At 43.0% G+C, this 21,384-nt stretch overlaps 1 protein-coding gene across 2 annotated transcripts in view; it reads right to left on the reverse strand.

Moving 5' to 3' along the window:
* Positions 1 to 21,094, reverse strand: part of SGPP2 (sphingosine-1-phosphate phosphatase 2) — a 56,416-nt gene extending 35,322 nt beyond the window's left edge. The window contains exon 1 of one of the 2 annotated variants that reach the window (XM_044291896.1): positions 20,792 to 21,094. In XM_044291896.1, the coding sequence (XP_044147831.1) occupies positions 20,792 to 21,004 (213 nt within the window). In that variant the 5' untranslated portion in view covers positions 21,005 to 21,094. Of the gene's footprint in view, positions 1 to 5,939; positions 6,027 to 20,791 lie in introns of those variants that run through there. The other variant, XM_044291897.1, reaches the window with a different exon arrangement.
* Between the last annotated feature and the right edge of the window lie 290 nt (positions 21,095 to 21,384).

The following is a 21,384-nucleotide window of genomic DNA, read 5'->3' on the forward strand; positions in this document are numbered from 1 at the left end:
AGATGAATTGTGCGTCTTGAACACATGGCTAGTCATATATATATATATATATATATATATATATATATATATATATATATATATATTTATTATCACACACACACACAGGGCCTTACTCCATTACACCACAAGAAAATCATGTAAGCACACAACGTGCAGACTGCATCCATCATCGTCAGGGCAGAACTGCCGCTCTAACCTATGCATTATGCTTCATTTTTAATGCCCAGTTCTAAAAGCATTAGCAACATCATCTCCATGCAATCCAAATACAATGGGAGGAAAGCCGCAGACGGTCAGTGCAATACATGGAGCCAATGTGGGAGTCAAAGATATTAAAGTGAACCCACACTTTGGTGCATCTCAAATAATATTCAAATACATTGATATTTGATCATATTTTTCATATATACAGTATTCCATCTTCACCTTTCAGCCCTGCTGGATCAGTGCACAATCTAAGCACCACTGATGCCCAAAACAAGCAAAAGAGGCAAGTCGAACATGCACACTACTGCTCCAGTCATCTCTATGGGACACCATACTCCGCTTTCTCCAGCACAGGGGAATACACAGATCTGTCAGGGTCACATAACAAAATCTAGTAAGAGCCCCCACCCCATCCTGTTTCAGAGTATGCATGTATCAATCACTCCTAGGCAATGCAGAATGCAAAGCGCATGATGACTTTCCATTTTGTTATTTAAGCAAGAGATATAAATATATAAAGAAGGATGTATGGATGTATATATGTATGTATGTATGGATGGATGGATGTTCCGCGATCACTCAAAAACGCAACTATCAATTTCAACGAAACTTGGTATACACATCCCTTGCTACCTGGAGGTCACAGATCTCTAGGACGTACCGTTCCTGAGATATTACCAAAAAAATTACCTGCATTAGTCAATAGAAGCCTGCAAGTCTTTTCTTCATATCCCAACTGCCATACACATGGTCACATGTCCCTTGTCAATAGAAGCTTGCAGGCCTTAGTCTCCACATACACACAGTTTTACTCTAGGTTTCCATAACAAGCCAGCCATTTTTCTTCACTGCTGTAGGTCAGCTTTAGGCTAGGGCTGCATGACACATAGGGCACAACTACGCTGCTACATGCATCCATCTTGGATGGATTTTTTGCGACTTGTCGCAGTTGCAGCATGTCGCAGAGCGACACCATAGTCTATCATTATAAAAAATGTTGCGCAACATTGGTACGACAAAATGTTGTGTGACACATGTCGTCATGTAGCCCTAGCCTTAAAGAGGCAGGGCACTGTTAAGTTGGCAGGGGCCACTACTAAAAGGGGCAGGCCGCTGTGGAGGTCACTGTTAAGGGGGCAGGGGCCACTATTGAAGGGGCAACTGCTGTGGAGGTCACTGTTAAAGAGGCGGGCACTGTGGAGGTCACCGTTAAGGGGGCAAGGTGCTGTAGAGGTCACTGTTATGGGGGATACTGTTGAGATCTTTTAATGACACACAGGAACATTAAATTAAATAGATGAATTATACCCGTGCGATGCCGGGTCCTTCTACTAGTTTGTAATAATAAAAGGTCACACCTAGGCTCACCCACTTTATTCGACTTCTAGATCAGCAAAGTGGAACAGGTGCTTCATTAACATGGCACTCATTTTGAACACCATATTTCTCAGACAACTGGAATACATACATTGATAAATCTCCTGCTTCTCATCTATTCCGAAGCTGACTGCCTGCAGCCACCACTAGGGGGAGCTCTGTTTGTACTGAGCTTCCCCTAGTGGTGGCTGAATGAAAATGCAATGCAGTGTTTTTACATTGAGAGGAGAACGCAGAGGGAGTTCAGCGCTGGGTCCAACAACCACATTCCTCTTCCCCGAGCCACATAGCAGTTGTGCGGTTCGCCTCCACTGACGGTACATGGTGTGCTGTCTGCATTTGTCGTGGACCCATTGAAATAAATGGGTCCGCATCCAATCCACCATAAATGCGGATCGGATGCGGACCAAAAATACGGTCTTGTGAATTGGGCCTTTAACTGTAAAGCTATTTTGAGAAACCACAAGTATTGCATTTTTGAACCGGTCTATGCACAAAGTACACACCTAACCAACTGACAAAGGGGAAACATACGCGTGGCTCGACTGGAAAGGTCAGTTTTCAGCTACATTCCACAGAACCAGAAAGAGCTATGTGCACACTATAGAGAAACAGATTGGTATCTGGCGTGTAGGCCAAACACTGAATTTACAATGCCACCAGCAGGAGAACTGGAGGGATGGTGAAGCCACAGCTATGATAAGCCCTCTAGTTATTAGATACAGATAAAATAGTTATCCGCCACATGCTATCAGTAACTTGTGACAGGAACTGCACTTTCTTGTGTGCTCTCCGATATGAACCAGGAAACACAGAGGTGACGCCTGCCATTCAGTCAGGGAAGAGGACAATGACATTCCTGCCAAGAAGGGAAGGTGATCATGACAAGGCTTCAAGGTGTGTAAGCGTCCTGCTGATCTCATTGTGACATTGGGCGGTCTCACTCTCCTCATTTATCTGATTGGAGACTATTTCACTCTAAGTGGTCCTCTGGCAAGGTGAGAAAGCGGCAGATGCCAAAGAGACCCCTCAATGGACAGCATAGCAAAATTGTAATGCACCATAGAGGCAGCAGGCAAAACCTCTGCCTTCGGGTGTTAGGATTTCCTCAGTGGGGTAACTAGAAATCACTGGGCCCCACAGCAAATTTTTGAAAGGGCCCCTCCGCCCAGCAACTTCTTTCCATCCCCCTCCTCCTATGCAAGTTCACTGTCTCAGACGGCGCTCTGTCCGTTTCTTACATGTACATACTGTGTGTCATCTCACTGTATATAATTTTATAATACAGTTGAGGGGCCCTTATAATAACATCTTTTAATCCTCCTCCTTCAGGCCGCAAAGCAGCCGCTTCCCCTATAGCTACACCCCTGGATTTCCTCAATGCTGAAGAATTCCAAAAAGTATAAATACATGAAATAATAGCTCCCGTTAACCTTCCTAAAACCCTGCCGACAATACCATGACCAGTACACATCAGGAGCAACCGTACTATAGTGAAATAAACACTACTTCATAAAGAGATGAGCCACTGACACATGTGGGAACCTGGAAAGCAATGTACATACTGTATTATGTTACTACATAGCAGTACCCACCAGTACCTTGTCAGTAATAGAAACACTCTCCCATAATCCAGGTTCTTACCTAAATGTCGCAGAAATGTCACAAAAAAGTCACAATTGGCATGTCGTGCGACATTTTCACACCAAAGCCCTGATATATCTGGTTTTATAAATGTTCCCCATAGTGCATAAAAGCCACCAGCGCTCTGCTGAGTGCATAACTGCTGAGTGCCAGACCTCCTCTGGCATCAACATCAGCACAAAAACCGTGCAGGGGGGCCTCATGGCATGGGTTCCCATGGTCGAGCAGCTGCATGTGCCACCCACGGGGTTACCGCAAATGGTTAATTTGCTACTTAATAGGTTAATGTCCATTGTTAAAATACACTTTTTCAATAAGATTTTTGTAATCCTAGAGTTGAAATGGGAACACTTTAGTAATTGTGCACGGCTCAGTGTCTTCTCCTCGAGGTCAGGAGCTTAGTGGTGGAGTTCAAGCAGGCTAGGTGAGAGGAAGCATCTGCCTGTGCAGAAGTGAGGCCTTCTGTAAAGAACCCTCAGAGGGCTGTATTTTGCGGACCCGCTGTTTGTGGGCTGCAATATGGGGCTGGCCGGCACACTGCCATGTGCATGAGCCCTTAGAAGTATTGTATGTCCTGTGCTTAGACTGAACTGAATGCTACCAGTGTCTGTGTATGAACTGATTAAACTATCTCAGTAAAGAACATTCGATTTGTTACCCCTACAATGGCCTGAATATTGCCTTGCACTGCTGCCATTATACTGCCCTGCACTTGCTCTCCTGCCTGGCACCCTGCCAAATGTTTACCATCAAAGGCACGCCAACTACTAGCAGGCAGGAGTCCCCAACAGGCCCAAGGAAGAAAGGGTGCACACTCCATTCACTGCTACATGGCCCCGGGGAGCACCAGTGTGAGGACAGCCACCGTGAACCACTACCACCCCTATCAGTGCCACAACTACCACTCCTATCCTCCTCCCAGCACTCTCTCCTGCAGGCTTCCAGCTGCACATGCAAGCCTTACACCACCAAGCACAATGCCAAGCGTCAGATGGATTGGTGTAAAGCATGCCACCATTAGAAATGTTCTATGGAGTGATGTATCAAGATCTCTACCCGACGGTCTGATGGAGGAGTCTGGGTTGGTGAATGCCAGGAGAACATTACCTGCCTGACTGCATTAGGCTACTTTCACACTAGCGGTTTTGCTCAGCAAAAACGCTTCCGTTACTGATAATACAACAGTCATGAACGGATCCGGTTGTATTATATTTAACATAGCCAAGACAGAGCAGCCATGAACTCCATCCGTCTTCCGTTGTTTTGGAGAGCGGCCAGAAATGATAGAGGAGGAACCGCTGAGGAAGCGTATGTGGGTGCATCCTATAATTTCACAGCGGGCCAGCAAAGGGCAATTTGTTGGTTTGTACTCTGACCTCCGTGCGCACCCCGTTAAGTTCTTTAATTATTGCCGCATGTCGGTGGCTACCTTTGATCGGCTGTTGGGGGAGTTGCGGCCTCCCTTGACTTTCCAGGACACCAAAATGCGGCGGAGGGTGTCACCTGAAGAACGTCTTTTTATTACTTTAAGGTAAGACTATATTATCCGACCCACTGTTTGCCAATACATAGCAGTTTGGTCTGTGGCCTGTGTATTCTGAACTTTACCTGTTCTATGTATAAGTACTTAATAGTAGTACACAAGTATTGTATATTTTACATTTACAGTAAGAAACTGTGTGAGCTTTTTCCCCGGACATTTTTTTATCCAGTCATTTGGTGTACTACCAAGTCATTTATTAGTCACACAAGATTCAAGTTCCGCGGGGGATGGGGGATTTAAATCCTGGCTGTAATGATGAGGATACGTCACCTGTGTGTATATGGTAAATGTCTGGAAGTTGATGTAGCTAAACGGTTTTCCTTACTTTAAAGTGTATTTCAATACAAAGTGTTGTATAGTATAATTTTATTTCATCGTGCCAGACACATTGCCATGAAATACTTATAAGTAATGCTGAAGATTTTAAAACATGTGATCTTTTGTGTATTAATGGTGCTAATTAGTATTTGTTTTTCATTTCAGATATCTGGCAACTCTTTTTTTGTCCTTACATTTTGAGTTTAGAATGGGGACCTCCACAATTGCTGGCATGGTGCGGGCTACATGTGCCACCATTTGGTTGAGACTGAAAACTTCGGTGCTGCCACATCCAACCAGGCAGCAGTGGCTTGATATAGCCCAGGGCTTCCTGGAGAGGGCTCAATTCCCAAATTGTATAGGTGCCCTTGACGGGAAGCACATACGGGTTAAGAAGCCGCCGAACTCAGGGTCCTGATTCTATAACTATAACCAGTTTTTCTCTATAGTTTTGTTGGCCTTGGCGGACACAAACTACAGGTTTATAATTGTAGATATTGGGTCCTATGGAAGTACTGCAGATGCTCACATCTTCAGGGCTTCCAGGAAAAGTCGGTGGCTTCAGTCCAACCAACTGGACGTACCACAGCCAGCAAACCTTCCTGGCTCCTCTAGTCCACCTGTGCCTTATGTGGCTGTAGGGGACGATGCATCCCTTTTCAAGGCAAAGTTTGGATGAAAAGTGGTGCACTTTTAATTATCGTCTAAGTAGGGTCAGAAAGTTTGTGGAGTGCGCCTTTGGCATTTTTTCAAATGGAGGTTTTTTTCTTTCGGCCATACAGCTGGCTCCCGAAAATGTGAATGTGGTCATCAAAGCGTGTCTAGTGCTGCACAACTACATACGCACCTATGAGTCAACACCTGATGAAGACGCCGAAGTATATAGTCCACCACCTGGAAGAGACACTTTCCAACTTGGAAGATTAGGATCTGCTGGACTGAGAGTGAGGGAGTTATTTTCTGATTATTTTATGTCCTCTATCAGTTCATTCCTTTTCCAGCAGTAGTACTCGACACATTGAAGGTTGTAGTTGCCATGTTTATTTATTTTTTCACAACCTGGATGGTTAATTTTTAGTTAGTTTTAGTATTTTTTAGTTAGGGACTCACAAGATAATGAGGACCCTTGACGTGGGTTGTGAGCCTACATATTTTGCTTAGAACACGGTATGTGAAATATGTACTAATACCTCATTAAAGACCATATACACCACAAACCTCATGGTATCCATTACATTCCCCATCATGGTCCTCCTGCCGGGCTCTAGACAAATAGTCCAGTACCTAGCTATTGACCAGAGCTTCAGCAGGAGGAATGGCCCATCTTTGGCTGGGTAAAGGCAAAGTGCGGGGGGGGGGGGGGGGGGGAAACCAACTCCCGAAGTGGGATGCGTGGATGCAGAGGTGCGGGGTCCTTCAGCACTCTCTGTAGGAGGTGGCCCAGAGGGAGTGTCCTCCTTGTAGGTGCTGGAGAGCAGACTCTTCTGCTTCCTCCTCTTAGTTGTCCTCCGTTCTTCACAATTAAAAAAAAAAAAAAAAAACAGAACATGTAAAATAATATGATATATGAACACACTTTTTAAAAAAAAATAGTCACGTCACATATTACTAGTGTTGAGCGTGAATATTCGAATTACGAATATTTATGGCAAATTTCCCAACTTCGAGAATATTTTGAATATTCGTCATTTTTTTATTTTTACTTAAAAAATTGCCAATATAATGATCGCGTAATATGCAAATATTACGCTTCAATACAGGCGTAGGTCAAAAAGGAATATATAGCACTATATTCGATATAGTGCTATATATTAGTTTTTTAGAATAGTCGTCATTTTTTTCCATCTGAAGTCATGATTCCGCCCTGCTTAAATTGCTTGACAAGCAACTTAAGCAGGGTGGAATCGTAACTTCAGATGAAAAAAATAAAAATAAAAAAAAATGAAGAATATTCTAAAACACGAATATATAGCACTATAAATCGAATATAGTGCTATATATTCCTTTTTGACGCACGCCTGTATTGAACACGTAATAAATATTCGCATATTACGCAATTACATTTTTTTTTTTTTTTTACACGAAAAATCTGAAAAGTAGAATATAACGAATATTTGAATTTGCAAATATTCGCTGAATATTCTAAAAAATATTTGCGAAATATAGCGAATTCGAATATGATCCCTGCCACTCATCACTATCATCAGCAAAATACATTTAGCACATAGTATTACATATACTAACCAACATATTACATATGTGGTCATGTAGCAACATTGGGGAAATTAGAAGTGGCATAGCTGTCCATAGCAAAAAGAATAAAAAATAAAAAACAGATTCCACTTGTAATGAAAGGAGAAATCGGCTTGGTTGCTATCAGCAACTATGACATTTCTAATTTACAAATGGTTAAAAAAAAAAATTAAATAATCACATTGTCAACATACAGTGTGTACTGATAAACATGTAGTGGTCAGTGTTTATAATTAACTTACGGACGCAGTTCCATCACTTCATGTAGGAACATGTGTTTTTTCCCTAAACATGTAGTGTCTATTCTTAGGTGGCCTTGATGCTGCAGCTCCTTCCAGAACTGGTCCCTGCAGCTCCGCCACCGATTTTTGGCTTCATCCACTTTTAATAAAAAGACAACAAAAGCTAAATTTAGCACAAAAAAAAATAAAAAAAAATACAATCCTACAGAGAACAAAACGTATGACATGTGCTATGCTAGGGAGGACAGCAAGTATCACACATGCATAGATTGGCTACTTACCAAAACTCTGGCCTTTTGTTTTCTCCCATATAGTGGTAAACAGCTCCTGGGTTATTTCCACCTATGCTGCATCCTTTTTGTACCGGTTGTGGTATTCCCCCGACCTTGTATCCCAAATGCAGGGCCTCTCCTGCACGAGGACAATGAGCCTCTTAACGTCCATGGATTTGGGTGGCTTGGGCATGCTGAAATAGGTCCGCAAGGGCAGGAGACTTTCCAAACAAACTTCTCACACTGCACTGCCTGGAGCTAGACGCTGTCAAACTCAACTTCCTGTCCAAAATCCCTTCACTGTTGCCAAGTTACTTGCATTTACAAAGCAACGCAATCCGGATACAATGCGTTTTTCACGCAGCCCCATTCCCTTTTATGGGTCCAGGGCTGCGTGAAAAACGCAGAATATAGAACATGCTGCATTTTCACGCAACACAGAAGTGATACGTGAAAAGCAACGCTCATGTACACAGCCCTATTAAAATGAATGGGTCAGGATTCAGGCCGAGTGCAATGTGTTCACATCACGCATTGCACCCGCTCAGAAAACTCGCTCGTGTGAAATGGGCCTAAGGGTTACATAGCATCATAGACCAATATAATGCTGTGCGACCCCGGCAGTGCTGGGAGGTCAGGACAGGTGCTCAGGATGCAATTCCAATGCGTGGAACTCGCTTGTGTGAAAGGGGCCTAAGGGTGGTGTCACACACTGCTTTATGTGGCAGTTTTTGGAGCCGAAGCCAGAAGTGGATCCCCTAGGGTGAGAAGTAGAAGCCCTTCCTTTATGTTTTTCATTCCCTTCCAACCCACTTCTGGATTTTTCAAAAAATTAAAATTGCCACAGAAGGATGTGTGACACCAGTGGATGTATCTCTGAGCACCTCCACTACACATGCGCGATATCTATGTCCAATATAAAACACCTTGGACATTCTGTTGATGATGTGCTTTATATGGCCACACTGGAGTATAATATTCACACCATGAGAAGTATTATTATTAATATGTTTATTATAATTAGTGCATATGCTGCCATGCCACATCAGCCTGATGTCCCCTTCCCCTTTTAGTTTAAAATATAAGGACTCTCCGGTGAGTAGCACCATTTACGAGCACTGCAATATACAGTTAGGTCCATATATATTTGGACAGACAACATTTTTCCAATTTTTGTTCTGTACAGTTGTGGCCAAAAGTTTGAGAATTACATAAATATTGGAAATTTTTATAATAGCAATTTGCATATACTCCAGAATGTTATGAAGAGTGATCAGATGAATTGCATAGTCCTTCTTTGCCATGAAAATTAACTTAATCCCAAAAAAACATTTCCACTGCATTTCATTGCTGTCATTAAAGTACCTGCTGAGATCATTTTAGTAATTGTCTTGTTAACTCAGGTGAGAATGTTGACAAGCACAAGACTGGAGATCATTATGTCAGGCTGATTGGGTTAAAATGGCAGATTGACCTGTTAAAAGGAGGGTGATGCTTGAAATCATTGTTCTTCCATTGTTAACCATGGTGACCTGCAAAGAAACGTGTGCCGCCATCATTGCGTTGCATAAAAATGGCTTCACAGGCAAGGATATTGTGGCTACTAAGATTAAGGTGCAATCAACAATTTATAGAATCATCAAGCACTTCAAGGAAAGAGGTTCAAGTCTTGTTAAGAAGGCTTCAGGGCATCCAAGAAAGTCTAGCAAGCGCCAGGATAGTCTCCTAAAGAGGATTCAGCTGCGGGATCAGAGTGCCACCAGTGCAGAGCTTGCTCAGGAATGGCAGCAGGCAGGTGTGAGCGCATCTGCACGCACAGGGAGGCAAAGACTTTTGGAAGATGGCCTGGTGTCAAGAAGGGCAGCAAAGAAGCCACTTCTCTCCAAAAAAAACATCAGGGACAGATCTTCTGCAGAAAATATGGTGAATGGACTGCTGAGGACTGGGGCAAAGTCATATTCTCCGATGAAGCCCCTTTTCGATTGTTTGGGGCATCAGGAAAAAGGCTTGTCCGGAGAAGAAAAAGGTGAGCGCTACCATCAGTCCTGTGTCATGCCAACAGTAAAGCATCCTGAGACCATTCATGTGTGGGGTTGCTTCTCATCCAAGGGAGTAGGCTCACTCACAATTTTGCCCAAAAACACAGCCATGAATAAAGAATGGCACCAAAACACCCTCCAACAGCAACTTCTTCCAACAATCCAACAACAGTTTGGTGAAGAACAATGCATTTTCCAGCACGATGGAGCACCGTGCCATAAGGCAAAAGTGATAACCAAGTGGCTCGGGGACCAAAACGTTGACATTTTGGGTCCATGGCCTGGAAACTCCCCAGATTTAATCCCATTGAGAACTTGTGGTCAATCCTCAAGAGGCGGGTGAACAAACAAAAACCCACTAATTCTGACAAACTCCAAGAAGCGATTATGAAAGAATGGGTTGCCATTAGTCAGGAATTGGCCCAGAAGTTGATTTGAGAGCATGCCCAGTAGAATTGCAGAGGTCCTGAAAAAGAAGGGCCAACACTGCAAATACTGACTCTTTGCATAAATGTCATGTAATTGTCGATAAAAGCCTTTGAAACGTATGAAGTGCGTGTAATTATATTTCACTACATCACAGAAACAACTGAAACAAAGATCTAAAAGCAGTTTAGCAGCAAACTTTGTGAAAACTAATATTTGTGTCATTCTCAAAACTTTTGGCCACGACTGTACAGTAACCACAATGGATTTTGAACAAAACAATTCGGATGCAGTTGTAGTTCAGACTTTCAGCTTTAATTCACAGGTTTGAACAAAATGATTGCTTAAAAATGTGAGGAACTAAAGTATTTTTTTTTTTTTTGGAAGATTCATTTCAGGGGCTCAAAAGTAATTGGAAGAATTAAATAATTGTAAATAAAATGTTAATTTCTAATACTTGGTTGAAAACCCTCTGTTGTCCATGAGTTCAACACTTTAGGCAGTCATTGCCATCACCAGACGCCGTTTCCTCCTTGTAAATGCTCTGCCAGGCCTTTACTGCAGCGGTTTTCAGTGGCTGTTTGTTTGTGGGCCTTTCTGTGTGAAGTTTAGTCTTTACCAAGTGAAATGCTCTATTGGGTTCAGATAAGGTGACTGACTTGGCCATTCAAGAATATTCCACTTCTTTGCTTTAATAAACTCCTGGGTTGCTTTGGCTCTATATTTTGGGTCATTGTCCATCTATATTATGAGACGCCGACCAATCAGTTTGGCTGGATTTGAGCACACAGTATGTCTCTGAAAACCCCAGAATTCATCCGGCTGCTTCTGTCCTGTGTCACATCATCAATAAACACCAGGGACCCAGTGCCACTGGCAGCCATGCATGCCCAAGCCATCACACTGCCTTCGCCATGTATTACAGATGATGTGGTAGGCTTTGGATCATGAGCTGTACCAGGCCTTCACCATACTTTTTTCTTTTCATCATTCTGGTAGAGGTTGATCTTGGTTTCATCTGTCCAAAGAATGTTCTTCCAGAAGTGTGCTGGTTTTAAAGTTTTTTTTTGTAAAGTCCAGTCTAGCCTTCTTATTCTTGAGGCCGATGAGTGGCTTTCACCGTGCAGTGAACCCTCTGTAATTAATTACTTTCATGCAGTCTTCTCTTTATGGTAGATTTGGATATTGATATGCCTGTATCCTGGAGAGTGTTGTTCACTTGGTTGGCTGTTGTGAAGGGCTCTCTTCACCACTCTTTTGCATTGTTGAGGTCACCAGTGCTTTCTTTCTTTCTCAGGATGTACCAAACTGTAGATTTTGCCACTCGTAATAGTGTAGCAATTTCTCAGATGTTTTTTTTCTGTTTTCGCAGATGAAGGATGGCTTGTTTCACCTGCATGGAGAGCTCCTTTGACCGCACTTCTCATCAAAATGCAAGCACCACACCTCAAATCAACCCCAGGCCTTTTATGTGCTTAATTGAAAATGAAATAATGAAGGAATTGCCCACACCTGCCTATGAAAGCCTCTGAGTCAATTGGCCAATTACTTTTGGTCCCTTTAAAAAACAGGGTGCCACGTGTAAAGGAGCTGAAACTCCTAAACCCTTCATCCAATTTTAATGTGGAAACCGTCCCTCAAATGAAAGCTAAAAGTCTTGAATTTATGTCCAACTTGAATATGTTTTAGTAAACAGGTAAATTGTCCGTGTCCAATTATATATGGACCTAACTGTAGGTTGTACTTCAAGGCATTAAATTCAACTTTTCCAATAGTTGTTATCCCTGACACAAGACACTGAACAGTATCCATAGACCCTCTAGAGCAGTGATGCTCAACTTGCAGCCCTCCAGCTGTTGCAAAACTACAACTCTGAGCATTTCCTAATAGCTGTAGGCTGTCCAGGCATGCTGGGAGTTGTAGTTTTGCAACAGCTGGAGGGCCGCAGGCTGAGCATCACTGCTCTAGTGTATACTAACCATGAGTGGATACTATACAATGTGGTTATAAAGTGCACAAGCCGGATGATTTCATGCAGGTACTTGTCATGCTTGCAACATGTCCATGTGTGCAAAAAAGAAAAACTACTTATTTTAGTCTTAGTTTTAGAGACATTTACATAAGCTGCCCAGATGGAAACTGCAAATAATCTTTTAAGTTGTGCCAAATTTTAGCAGGTGCCATGGGGGTTTTAAAGCTTTCATAATTAGAACCTACATGTCCTGGGTTGAAAGTGGAACATAATAATATGTGAAAATGTCGTTTACATTTTGTACTTCAAAACTGCGTTTTTAAGACTTGCTTTTGCTACAGCACATTTCCAACATGCACGGTACATTGTATTACCCAAGGGACATGATGCTCAATGAGATGTTGTATGATGGCTATATACTTCAAATACAGTGGTTCTTGAAGTTTGTGAACCTGTCAGCATTATCCATATTTCTACAAATATGACCCCGACCGCTCCTGGGGCGGGTAATAATGGTCTGAAATTTCCTTGTTCCATTTGTACATAGTCTGTCTGACTGTGGATTAGTGGAGTCTAAACTCTTTAGAGATGATTTTATATTATTACCTTTTTTAGCCTTATGAGCATCAACAACTCTTCTTCTAAGGCCATAAGCTAAAAAGAGGAGTGGGTCCAAAACACAGAACAGGCACAAATATTTCCATTATATTTTCTCTATGTAGGTTCCACTTCTGGTTCTGGCTTACAAACACTGATCTATTACTGACTGTGTGAAGGTGGCCATTAGATCATTTTCCTCCATAAATAAGTTTAGTGCTCTTACTAAGGGTATTTTCACACTTGAGTTGTGAAGATCCGGCAGGCAGTTCCGTCGCCGGAACTGCCTGCCAGATCCGGAAATCCGCGGGCAAGCATTTGTAGACGTATCAGTCTCTCCGGTGTCATCCGGAAAAACGGATCCAGTATTTATTTTTTTCCGCATTTTAAAAAGGTCTGCGCATGCACAGACCGGAAAACCGGATCAGTTGCCAGAACACTTGGTGACTGATCCGGCATTAATGCATTTCAATGGAAAATAATGTTGGATCCGGCATGTGTTCCGGAATTTTGGATGGAGAAAATACCACAGCATGCTGCGGTATTTTCTCCGGCCAAATTCCGTAAAAATGACTGAACTGAAGACACCCTGATGCATACTGAAACTGATTGCTTTCCATTCAGAATGCATTAGGATATAACTGATACTTTTTTTTCCGGTATTGAGCCCCTGTGACGAACTCAATAACGGAAAACTTTAACGCTAGTGTGAAATTACCCTAAGGCCTCTTGCACACGGCTGTAGTGCTTCCGTGGCTGTATTGCGGCCCGCATACGGCAGGTCCACAATACACGGGGCACCGGCTGTGTGTATTCCCGCAAATCTGAAGGTGCTTCCTTGGGGTTCCGTTCCGCAAAAAAAATAAAAAAAATATAAAACAAAAATAAATAAATAAAAATAAAAAAAATAAAAAAATTTATAAATAGAATTTGTTCTATCTTTTGGCGGAACGGACGGATCACGGACCCATTCAAGTTGACATTGCCCGTGCATTGGGGATCGCAAACTGCACGGAACTAATACGTTTGTGTGCAAGAGGCCTAAGAGAAAGAAAATAAGAGTATTGTAGGTATGATCTATTCTTGTTGGCCATTAAAATGTAAGCAATAATGTTACATAGCAACCTCAATAAATAAAAGAATGAGTCTAATATGTTGACTCATTTGTTAGATTTGGTTATCTTGATCTACCCTTTTAGGACTTATGTGAAAATTTGATGTAGTTTTAGGTCAAATTTATGCAGAAATATAGAAAATTCGAAAGGGATCACAAACTTTCAAGTACCACTAAAGAAACCAATTCAGAGCCCAGATTGCATCTGCAACATAAAGATAAAAAACAAAAATGGATGGTAATACAGTTGACAAACACATATGTTCTGAGTTATCAAGGCTGACATGTGCTTTAGAATATGTTGACACTGTATAAGATTATTATAATAAAAGACCCTTTATTTTATATATTGAAAATTATTTTGGTAATATTTTTTAATACAGGAAGTTTTTCTTTTAAATATGCCCACTAGAGTGTATTGCAATATGTAGGTAAAACATGGACACCGATTGATCTCCTAGGGCAGTGATGGCGAACCTTTTATAGACCGAGTGCCCAAACTGTAACCCAAAACCCACTTATTTATCACAAAGTGCCAACATGGCTATTTAACCGGAATGCTGCAGTCCAGTATATCTTCCACATACTTTATCATTTAGCTATAATAGCCTGCCTACATTCAGTGTGCTGCCTGTGCTGTCCATAGTGCGCCCTGCGCTGATGAATGGCAGGAAAAGTCTAAGGCATATTGGTACACCATAGACTTTTTCCAGGGCACAGGTGCCCACAGATAGGGCTCTGAGTGCCGCCTCTGGCACCCGTGCCATAGGTTCGCCACCACTGTCCTAGGATGACATTTTATAACAATGTGTGGTTCCCCAAGTTAGAACTGACTGTTGGATCCTAGCAATGTGACCATCTACGATCAGAGTGACTGGGGAATTTTCAATCTGTAAAGGGATTGCATACAATTGTGGTGTGAACAAAAGACATCTATCCAGCCTGTGTTACAGCAACCGACCGTGACTGATGCTGCTTCACTCAAGTCTTAGGTTTTGGCTTCCCAATGGTGCAAACCAAACTTCTATCCCCTTCCTGCTAGGCTTGCTCTGCCCCCTCTGCCTGACGACTTGGCCCCTCTTCCCGTGTTCATTTGGGGCGTGCTCATGTGGCTGTGTGGAGTAGCATGCTATTGCAAGTGGTAGGCTTTCCTGCAAAGGTGGTTTTCCAGGTTACTCTTGAAGGTTTGGATGTTGGGGGAGAGTCTGATGTCTTGGTGTGGTTCCAGAGTAGGGGAGAAGCACATGAGAACTTGAAGGCGATTGTGTGAAGAACAGATGAGAGGAAAAGAGAAGGAGGTCCTGTGAGGATCTTAGATTACATGTGGGGATGTATCGAGAAAGCAGGTCAGAGATATAAGGAGGGGACGTCCTTTGAGGATCTGAGATTACGTGTAGGGATGTGCGGTACACGTCAGGCGCACAGCAAGTACATATTTGTCGTGACGCCAGTTGCAGTGAAGCAACAAGGGCACAGGGCCCCTTTTAGGTGTAGGAATGCCAGAGTGCTATAGGGTAGCCTAAATGTCCCTTAATTGTGTTGCACGTGTCACGGTGCTCCTACCTGGATACACTAGACCCCAGGCATTGCCCTCCGAACGCAGAAAAAGTGTGTAGTAGTAGTAGGGGGGATGAACAATAAATTGAGTCCAGACCTTGTGATGAAGTTCAATAACAGCTTAACTTGAATAAACTTTTCTCCAAACGATTTACAGGCTATGTCATGGTTTCCAGCAGGCTTCGGCATTACCTGTGGCAGGCAGACTCTTCTCTGTTATGTCTGTAGCTCTCTGGCTCTGCTGTGCTAATAGTCTGGCTATAGAACCCCGCTCCTTCTTTATACTGTACTTCACTTTGTAAGCTGGTCTGTCTCTAGCTTTGTCCAGGGAAAACTTTACTCCTTGCTTCAGAGGCTTCCAGCTTCTGCCTCCATGTCCAGCAGATCTGAAGGTGCTCTAGCTGATTCAGACAGGGCTTGTCCAGCAGGGACATGCTCCTTCTGCCTTCCCCTAGCAGGGGGTAAGCTGAACTCGACCTAGAAGGGTAGGCTAGACTGACCTCTAACTAGAGCTCCTCCCTCCCTGCAGCAAGTGGGACACGCCCATGACAGCACAGAGGGGGGTGTTAGAATGGAATACAAAGGTCCATTCTCTGTATCTGTAGCTCTGCCATTTATACTGCCACCTGCTGGTGAACCAGGCATATTACACTTGAATAGTTACATAACAAGAAATATGAATACACATTTTGCAGAACCTGGAAATGAATACATAGGATGACATTAGGTTAACCATAGGAGATAGTGGCAGGGTGCAAAGTAGTAATGCACCTCTGGGGCGTTACAGATGTATCGAGAAAGCAGGTCAGAGATGTACGGATGGGACAGGTTGTGGACTTCCTCTTATGTAGTTTTAGGCATTTTAAACTGAATTTGCAGGGCAATGGGGAGCCAGTGAAGAGATTGGAGCAGAGGGGAAACGAGGGGAGAGGTGGATTAACCAGGCAGCGGAGTTGAGAATAGATTGGAGGGGAGCGACAGTGCTAAATGAGAGGCCACACAGGAGGATGTTGCAGTAGTCCAGGCAGGAGATAACAAGAGCATAGTTAAAAAGTGGTCCTTAGAGACCAGAGAACCCTTTTTATATGACAAGATAGAGTGTCAAGCTCTCGTCTCCTTTTTGCTCCCCGCTTGACTTCACTGTGACCTGCCATTTCTACGCACATCAGATACTGGCCTCAGTGGTGACATTTGCAGGCATGGTATGGGACCACCACCACCACCGAGGCCATTGATTGGCTGGTAGCGGTTACATGCGTATAGATGATACATCACACTTCCAGTCCAATAGGGATTTAAAGTGGAGTAGATGGGAACGCGACGCTAAACTCGGAGTGCCAATGACATGGCGTGAATGACTTGTTTTGGAGTTTCTTATGTCCATACTGATGATGTAAAGCAAACCTCTGGAGCTGCTGTTCACAACTCAGATGACGATATGAAATTTCTGCGACTGAAAACGAATTGCATTCATCTGAACACAGCTTGTAGAAGTCCATGTGCTTGCTGCCAAAAGCAACCTATTCAGTTGAAAGGAGCTGATTTTCAGTCGCAGAAATTTATGGTTGGGTACATTCACATCTGTGCTACCTTATCTGGTAGTCTGTTCTGGCAGAGGAACAGACTACCGGATTTCACTATATTCGACATACTGGATACTGCCGTTCACCGACAGACCATATTGACTATTATAGGATCCGGTGGGGATCTGGCCGGTTTACGGCATGAGTACAGGGTGTTGGTCAGACAAAAATCTCATGCACGTAGCTTTTTTTATCTGGTTGAAACGCGCCACTCATGCCAGATAGCCGCCGGATCCCATAATAGTCAATGTGGTCCGGCAGTATCCAGCTATGCTAGATACAGTGAAATCCGGTAGTCTGCCAGAACAGACTACTGGATAGGGTGACGAAGATGTGAAGTATCCTAATAAAGTCTGTCACACCGAATCAGGTAAAGAATCTACAATTCGAAAATACACAATAGAAATGGTTTAAGCTTCATGTGACGTCTGTATTTCCTGAACTCACAGTACAGTAGATCCCTAGTCAGGCAGGAATTCATGGCATCAATAAATCATGATAAATTAAAGTCATAAAACCGCGCGGCTCCCAATCAACTGGAAGGAACCGTCACAAATGGGGCTTGTGCACAGCTCCAGATATTCCACAGGTGCAGTAAATCACTGCTCCACTCGGTGAAGCCTTCAATAAGAGCCCTGCTCCTGCTTAGAGAATAGCGAAGCACCGAAACCACGATTATATGTCCAGCAAATTCATTATACTCCCAAAATCGATAAAATAACAGCCATATCAATGTTAAAATGTCGGTTTCACCTTCTGCTTTGTCAGCCGCGTATGATACTCTAAGGGCGCATGCTCACGACCACTGGATGTTTTGTGGTCCGCAAAACACGGATACTGGCCATGTACATTCTGCAGAACGGAACAGCTGGCCCTGATAGAACAGTCCTATCCTTGTCCATAATGCCGACAATAATAGGACATGTTCAGTTTTTTTTTGCAGAACCTGCTGACTCGGAATGCATGGTTAATTTTGGGGAAAAGCGCATGGATTTCTACAAACCCCATGTTTCATTAGTAGAGATTTTCTTCAACAAAATCTGCCGCATTCCAAGGCACACAATGCGGATTGTGTGCATTTTTACACATGGATTTTCATGAGGAAAAACCGCAGTGTAATTCAGTACCAGCAAAGTGTATGAGATCAGACAAATCTCATGGACACTTCGCTTTTTTTTCTTAGATTTATAAATTGACCTGCCGTGCAGATTTTGAAATCCTCAGCACGTCAACTGTTGATGCGTTTTTCTTATGTGGATTTCACCCCTTTCAATGGTAGAGAGAGAGCTGTGGAAAAATCACACCAAAAAGTGCATTTAAAAAAAATATGCACCAAAGTACTCGTGCGGATTTACGTGCGTTTTTTTGTGCAGTTTTGGTGCGGATTTCATGCACATAAATTGCTGTGTGGGCAGACACCTTAAAAAGGTCCAAACACAGCTCAACAACGCTCAATGATGTCTGGCGGATTAGTCACATTCATTCTTAAAATACTTAAACACTTTTAAACACAAAATTTTACTTTGAGGAGATTTATCAAAACCGGGGCAAAGGAAAACTGGCTTAGTTGCCCATAGCAACCGATCAGATTCCACCTTTCATTTTTCAGAGCTCCTTTGGAAAATGAAGGTGGAATCTGATTGGTTGCTATGGGCAACTAAGCCAGTTGTACTTTACTCCAGTTAGAGAAATCTTCCCCTGTGTATGTGCTCGTCTACTCTACAAGTTATCTCTGTACAAATAAATACTTCCTTCCCATAGTATATATGGCGCCTTTAGGGTCCATTCACGTGTCCGTACTTTGTAATCCGCATCTGTTCCGCAAATTTGCGGCACGGAATGTGGACTCATTCATTTCAATGGCCCCGCAAAAAAATACAGACAGTACTCAGTGTGCTGTCCACATCCCTTGTTCCGTTATGCGGATCCGCAAAAAAAAATAATAATTGAGCTTGTCCTACTATTGTCCGCAAAATGCGGTCCGTGGTCCCATTGTAGTCAACGGGTCCGCAAAAATGCAGATGACATGCGTAATGCACCAATATGTAATCCGCAATTGCGGATCCGTTTCCAGGAAAAAGAAATACATTTTATTTTAGTATATTCCTCCAGGGTTTTTTTTTTTTGCAGAAAACCAGATGCACAATTGGTAAAAACAGAAGGTTTTTGTGGAAACACGGATCGGCTAAAAACGGAACGAAAATCTGCGGAAAAAAAATACTGATGCGTGAATGGACCCTGTGTGACATCACTTCTGGTGGCAGGTGATGTCACTAGCTTTTAGGACACCTTCACGACTGTATTTTCTTGCCTTCCTCTAGGAAATAATACTGATGCGACAGACCACAATGCGCCCTTAAGGGATATGACTTTGTACTGGGGCTCAGGTCTTGACACCAGCTTGGGAGCATTTTCCCGACTACCGCTGCACAGGACCGTTTTTTTATTTTTATTATTATTACCGGTATTTATTTTTTTATTATCTTATTGCAGGTAGCACACCACCTGACCCATTCATGTCTATAGGGCCGTGTACACATCCGTATTTTTAGAGCATCTGTGTGACCTTTGCGTAAATTATAGAACATGTCCTATTCTGGTCCTTATTGCCGATGAGAGTAGCCCTTACTATTGATGGGAGCGAGAAAGATGTGGAGTGCAAGTGGAAGGTATTTGTATTTTGCAGACCGATCTATGCACACAGCGAGTGCATGAAGCCTTAAAGGGGTATTCTGGTTAGAGAACGGGTGCCCCGTACCTCGTGCAGCCCCCCCTGAAATGAATGAGGAGGCCGCTCCATTAATTTCTATGGGAATTTTAGAGGTAGCCACGTAGAGCGCTCACCGATCTCTGGAACTCCCAAAGAAATGGAACGGCCACATGCATGTGCAATCAGCCACTCCGTTCATTTCAGGGGGGGCTGCAGAGGATATGGGGCCCCTGTTCTCGTGATCTAATAGTTATCCTTATCCTGTGGATAGGGGATAATAATGAACCAAAATACCCCTTTAATGAGGTGTATAAAATTGAAGCTGAAATGACTGGAAACCAGTTTATCGTGTTGTCATATTATCCTAGCTACGACTTTGGCACGAGTATAACATCGTAGTCAGGGTTGACATAGGTAACGTTTCTTTCTTGTGTCCGTGAAAAAATAAATAAATAAAATAAATAGATGTGTCTGTGTGATTTTTTTTTTAGGCTGGTGGTACTGGAGTAGATTATTTTGGTGGTAATTCTCATCATTTTACAGCGCACAGTAAATGCTGGTAATGAGGTGTTATCAGTGCATTGAGCTATAGACATGTATCACTTATAATCTTTATTATTCATTCTGGTTTTCCAATTTGTCCGTAAAAAATGTTGGCTGTCCGTGATTTTGGGGTCATTTGTCCTGAAAAAAATTCGGGTTGGCAACCCTGATGGCAGCAAACACCTCTATATATATATAACCAAATGTGTCAGTATGAAATAAGTGACTGATGGCTGCAGGGAACTAGCATGTGGAGAGGCCACCAGAAAATGACATAGGAAGCCATCTATAAAAAATTAAGTAGAATGTTACCTAGAGGCGTTGGCTCGTTTTACATCACTGACCTGTGGACAATCATCAATAGAAGAATTAGGATTTAGGGTAATCTTACCTGTCTATGTGTTCCATTTGTATATGATCCATTGATGTAGGGCATGTGGCCATTTTCTTGGAGAACTCCCTTGACCCCTGCCGTTTTCTCAGAGCTATGCCCTGGAGCTGCTCCATTAGCCTCACCCTTTGGCTTTAGGGTCAAACCACAGAACCTTTGGAATCGGGCCACCAGCTGAGGGTCCTGAAGAGTTTCCAGCAGTGACAGTGCCATGGTCTACCTAAGTGAAACTGGGTAGGAGGCAATAGAATAGATCTGAACCTTACTTTGCCCTTTGATCAGCATAGATATAGCAGAGGCTACATGCACACCGTGGGAAACAGGTGTACAAGGCGGTCCTAGCGCCTGCACACACCTTTACTCATCTGCAGCAGTAACACGTTCACTGCCAAAATGCTTTAGGACCGCACGACACACATCGTACATGCATGAACAAGGGAACGACCATCCTCATTCTGCTTCCTGCAAAGACAAGTTCAACCAGTTCTGCGCTTACACCACTGCAGCTGGGATATAGATGAAACCAGCAGGTCTGATTCATTAACATGTAAAAGCTGCAATTACAGATGAGCAAATTTCCACTTATGAAATTC

Source organism: Bufo gargarizans, chromosome 4 (genome assembly GCF_014858855.1).
Source record: "Bufo gargarizans isolate SCDJY-AF-19 chromosome 4, ASM1485885v1, whole genome shotgun sequence".
NCBI lineage: Eukaryota > Metazoa > Chordata > Amphibia > Anura > Bufonidae > Bufo > Bufo gargarizans.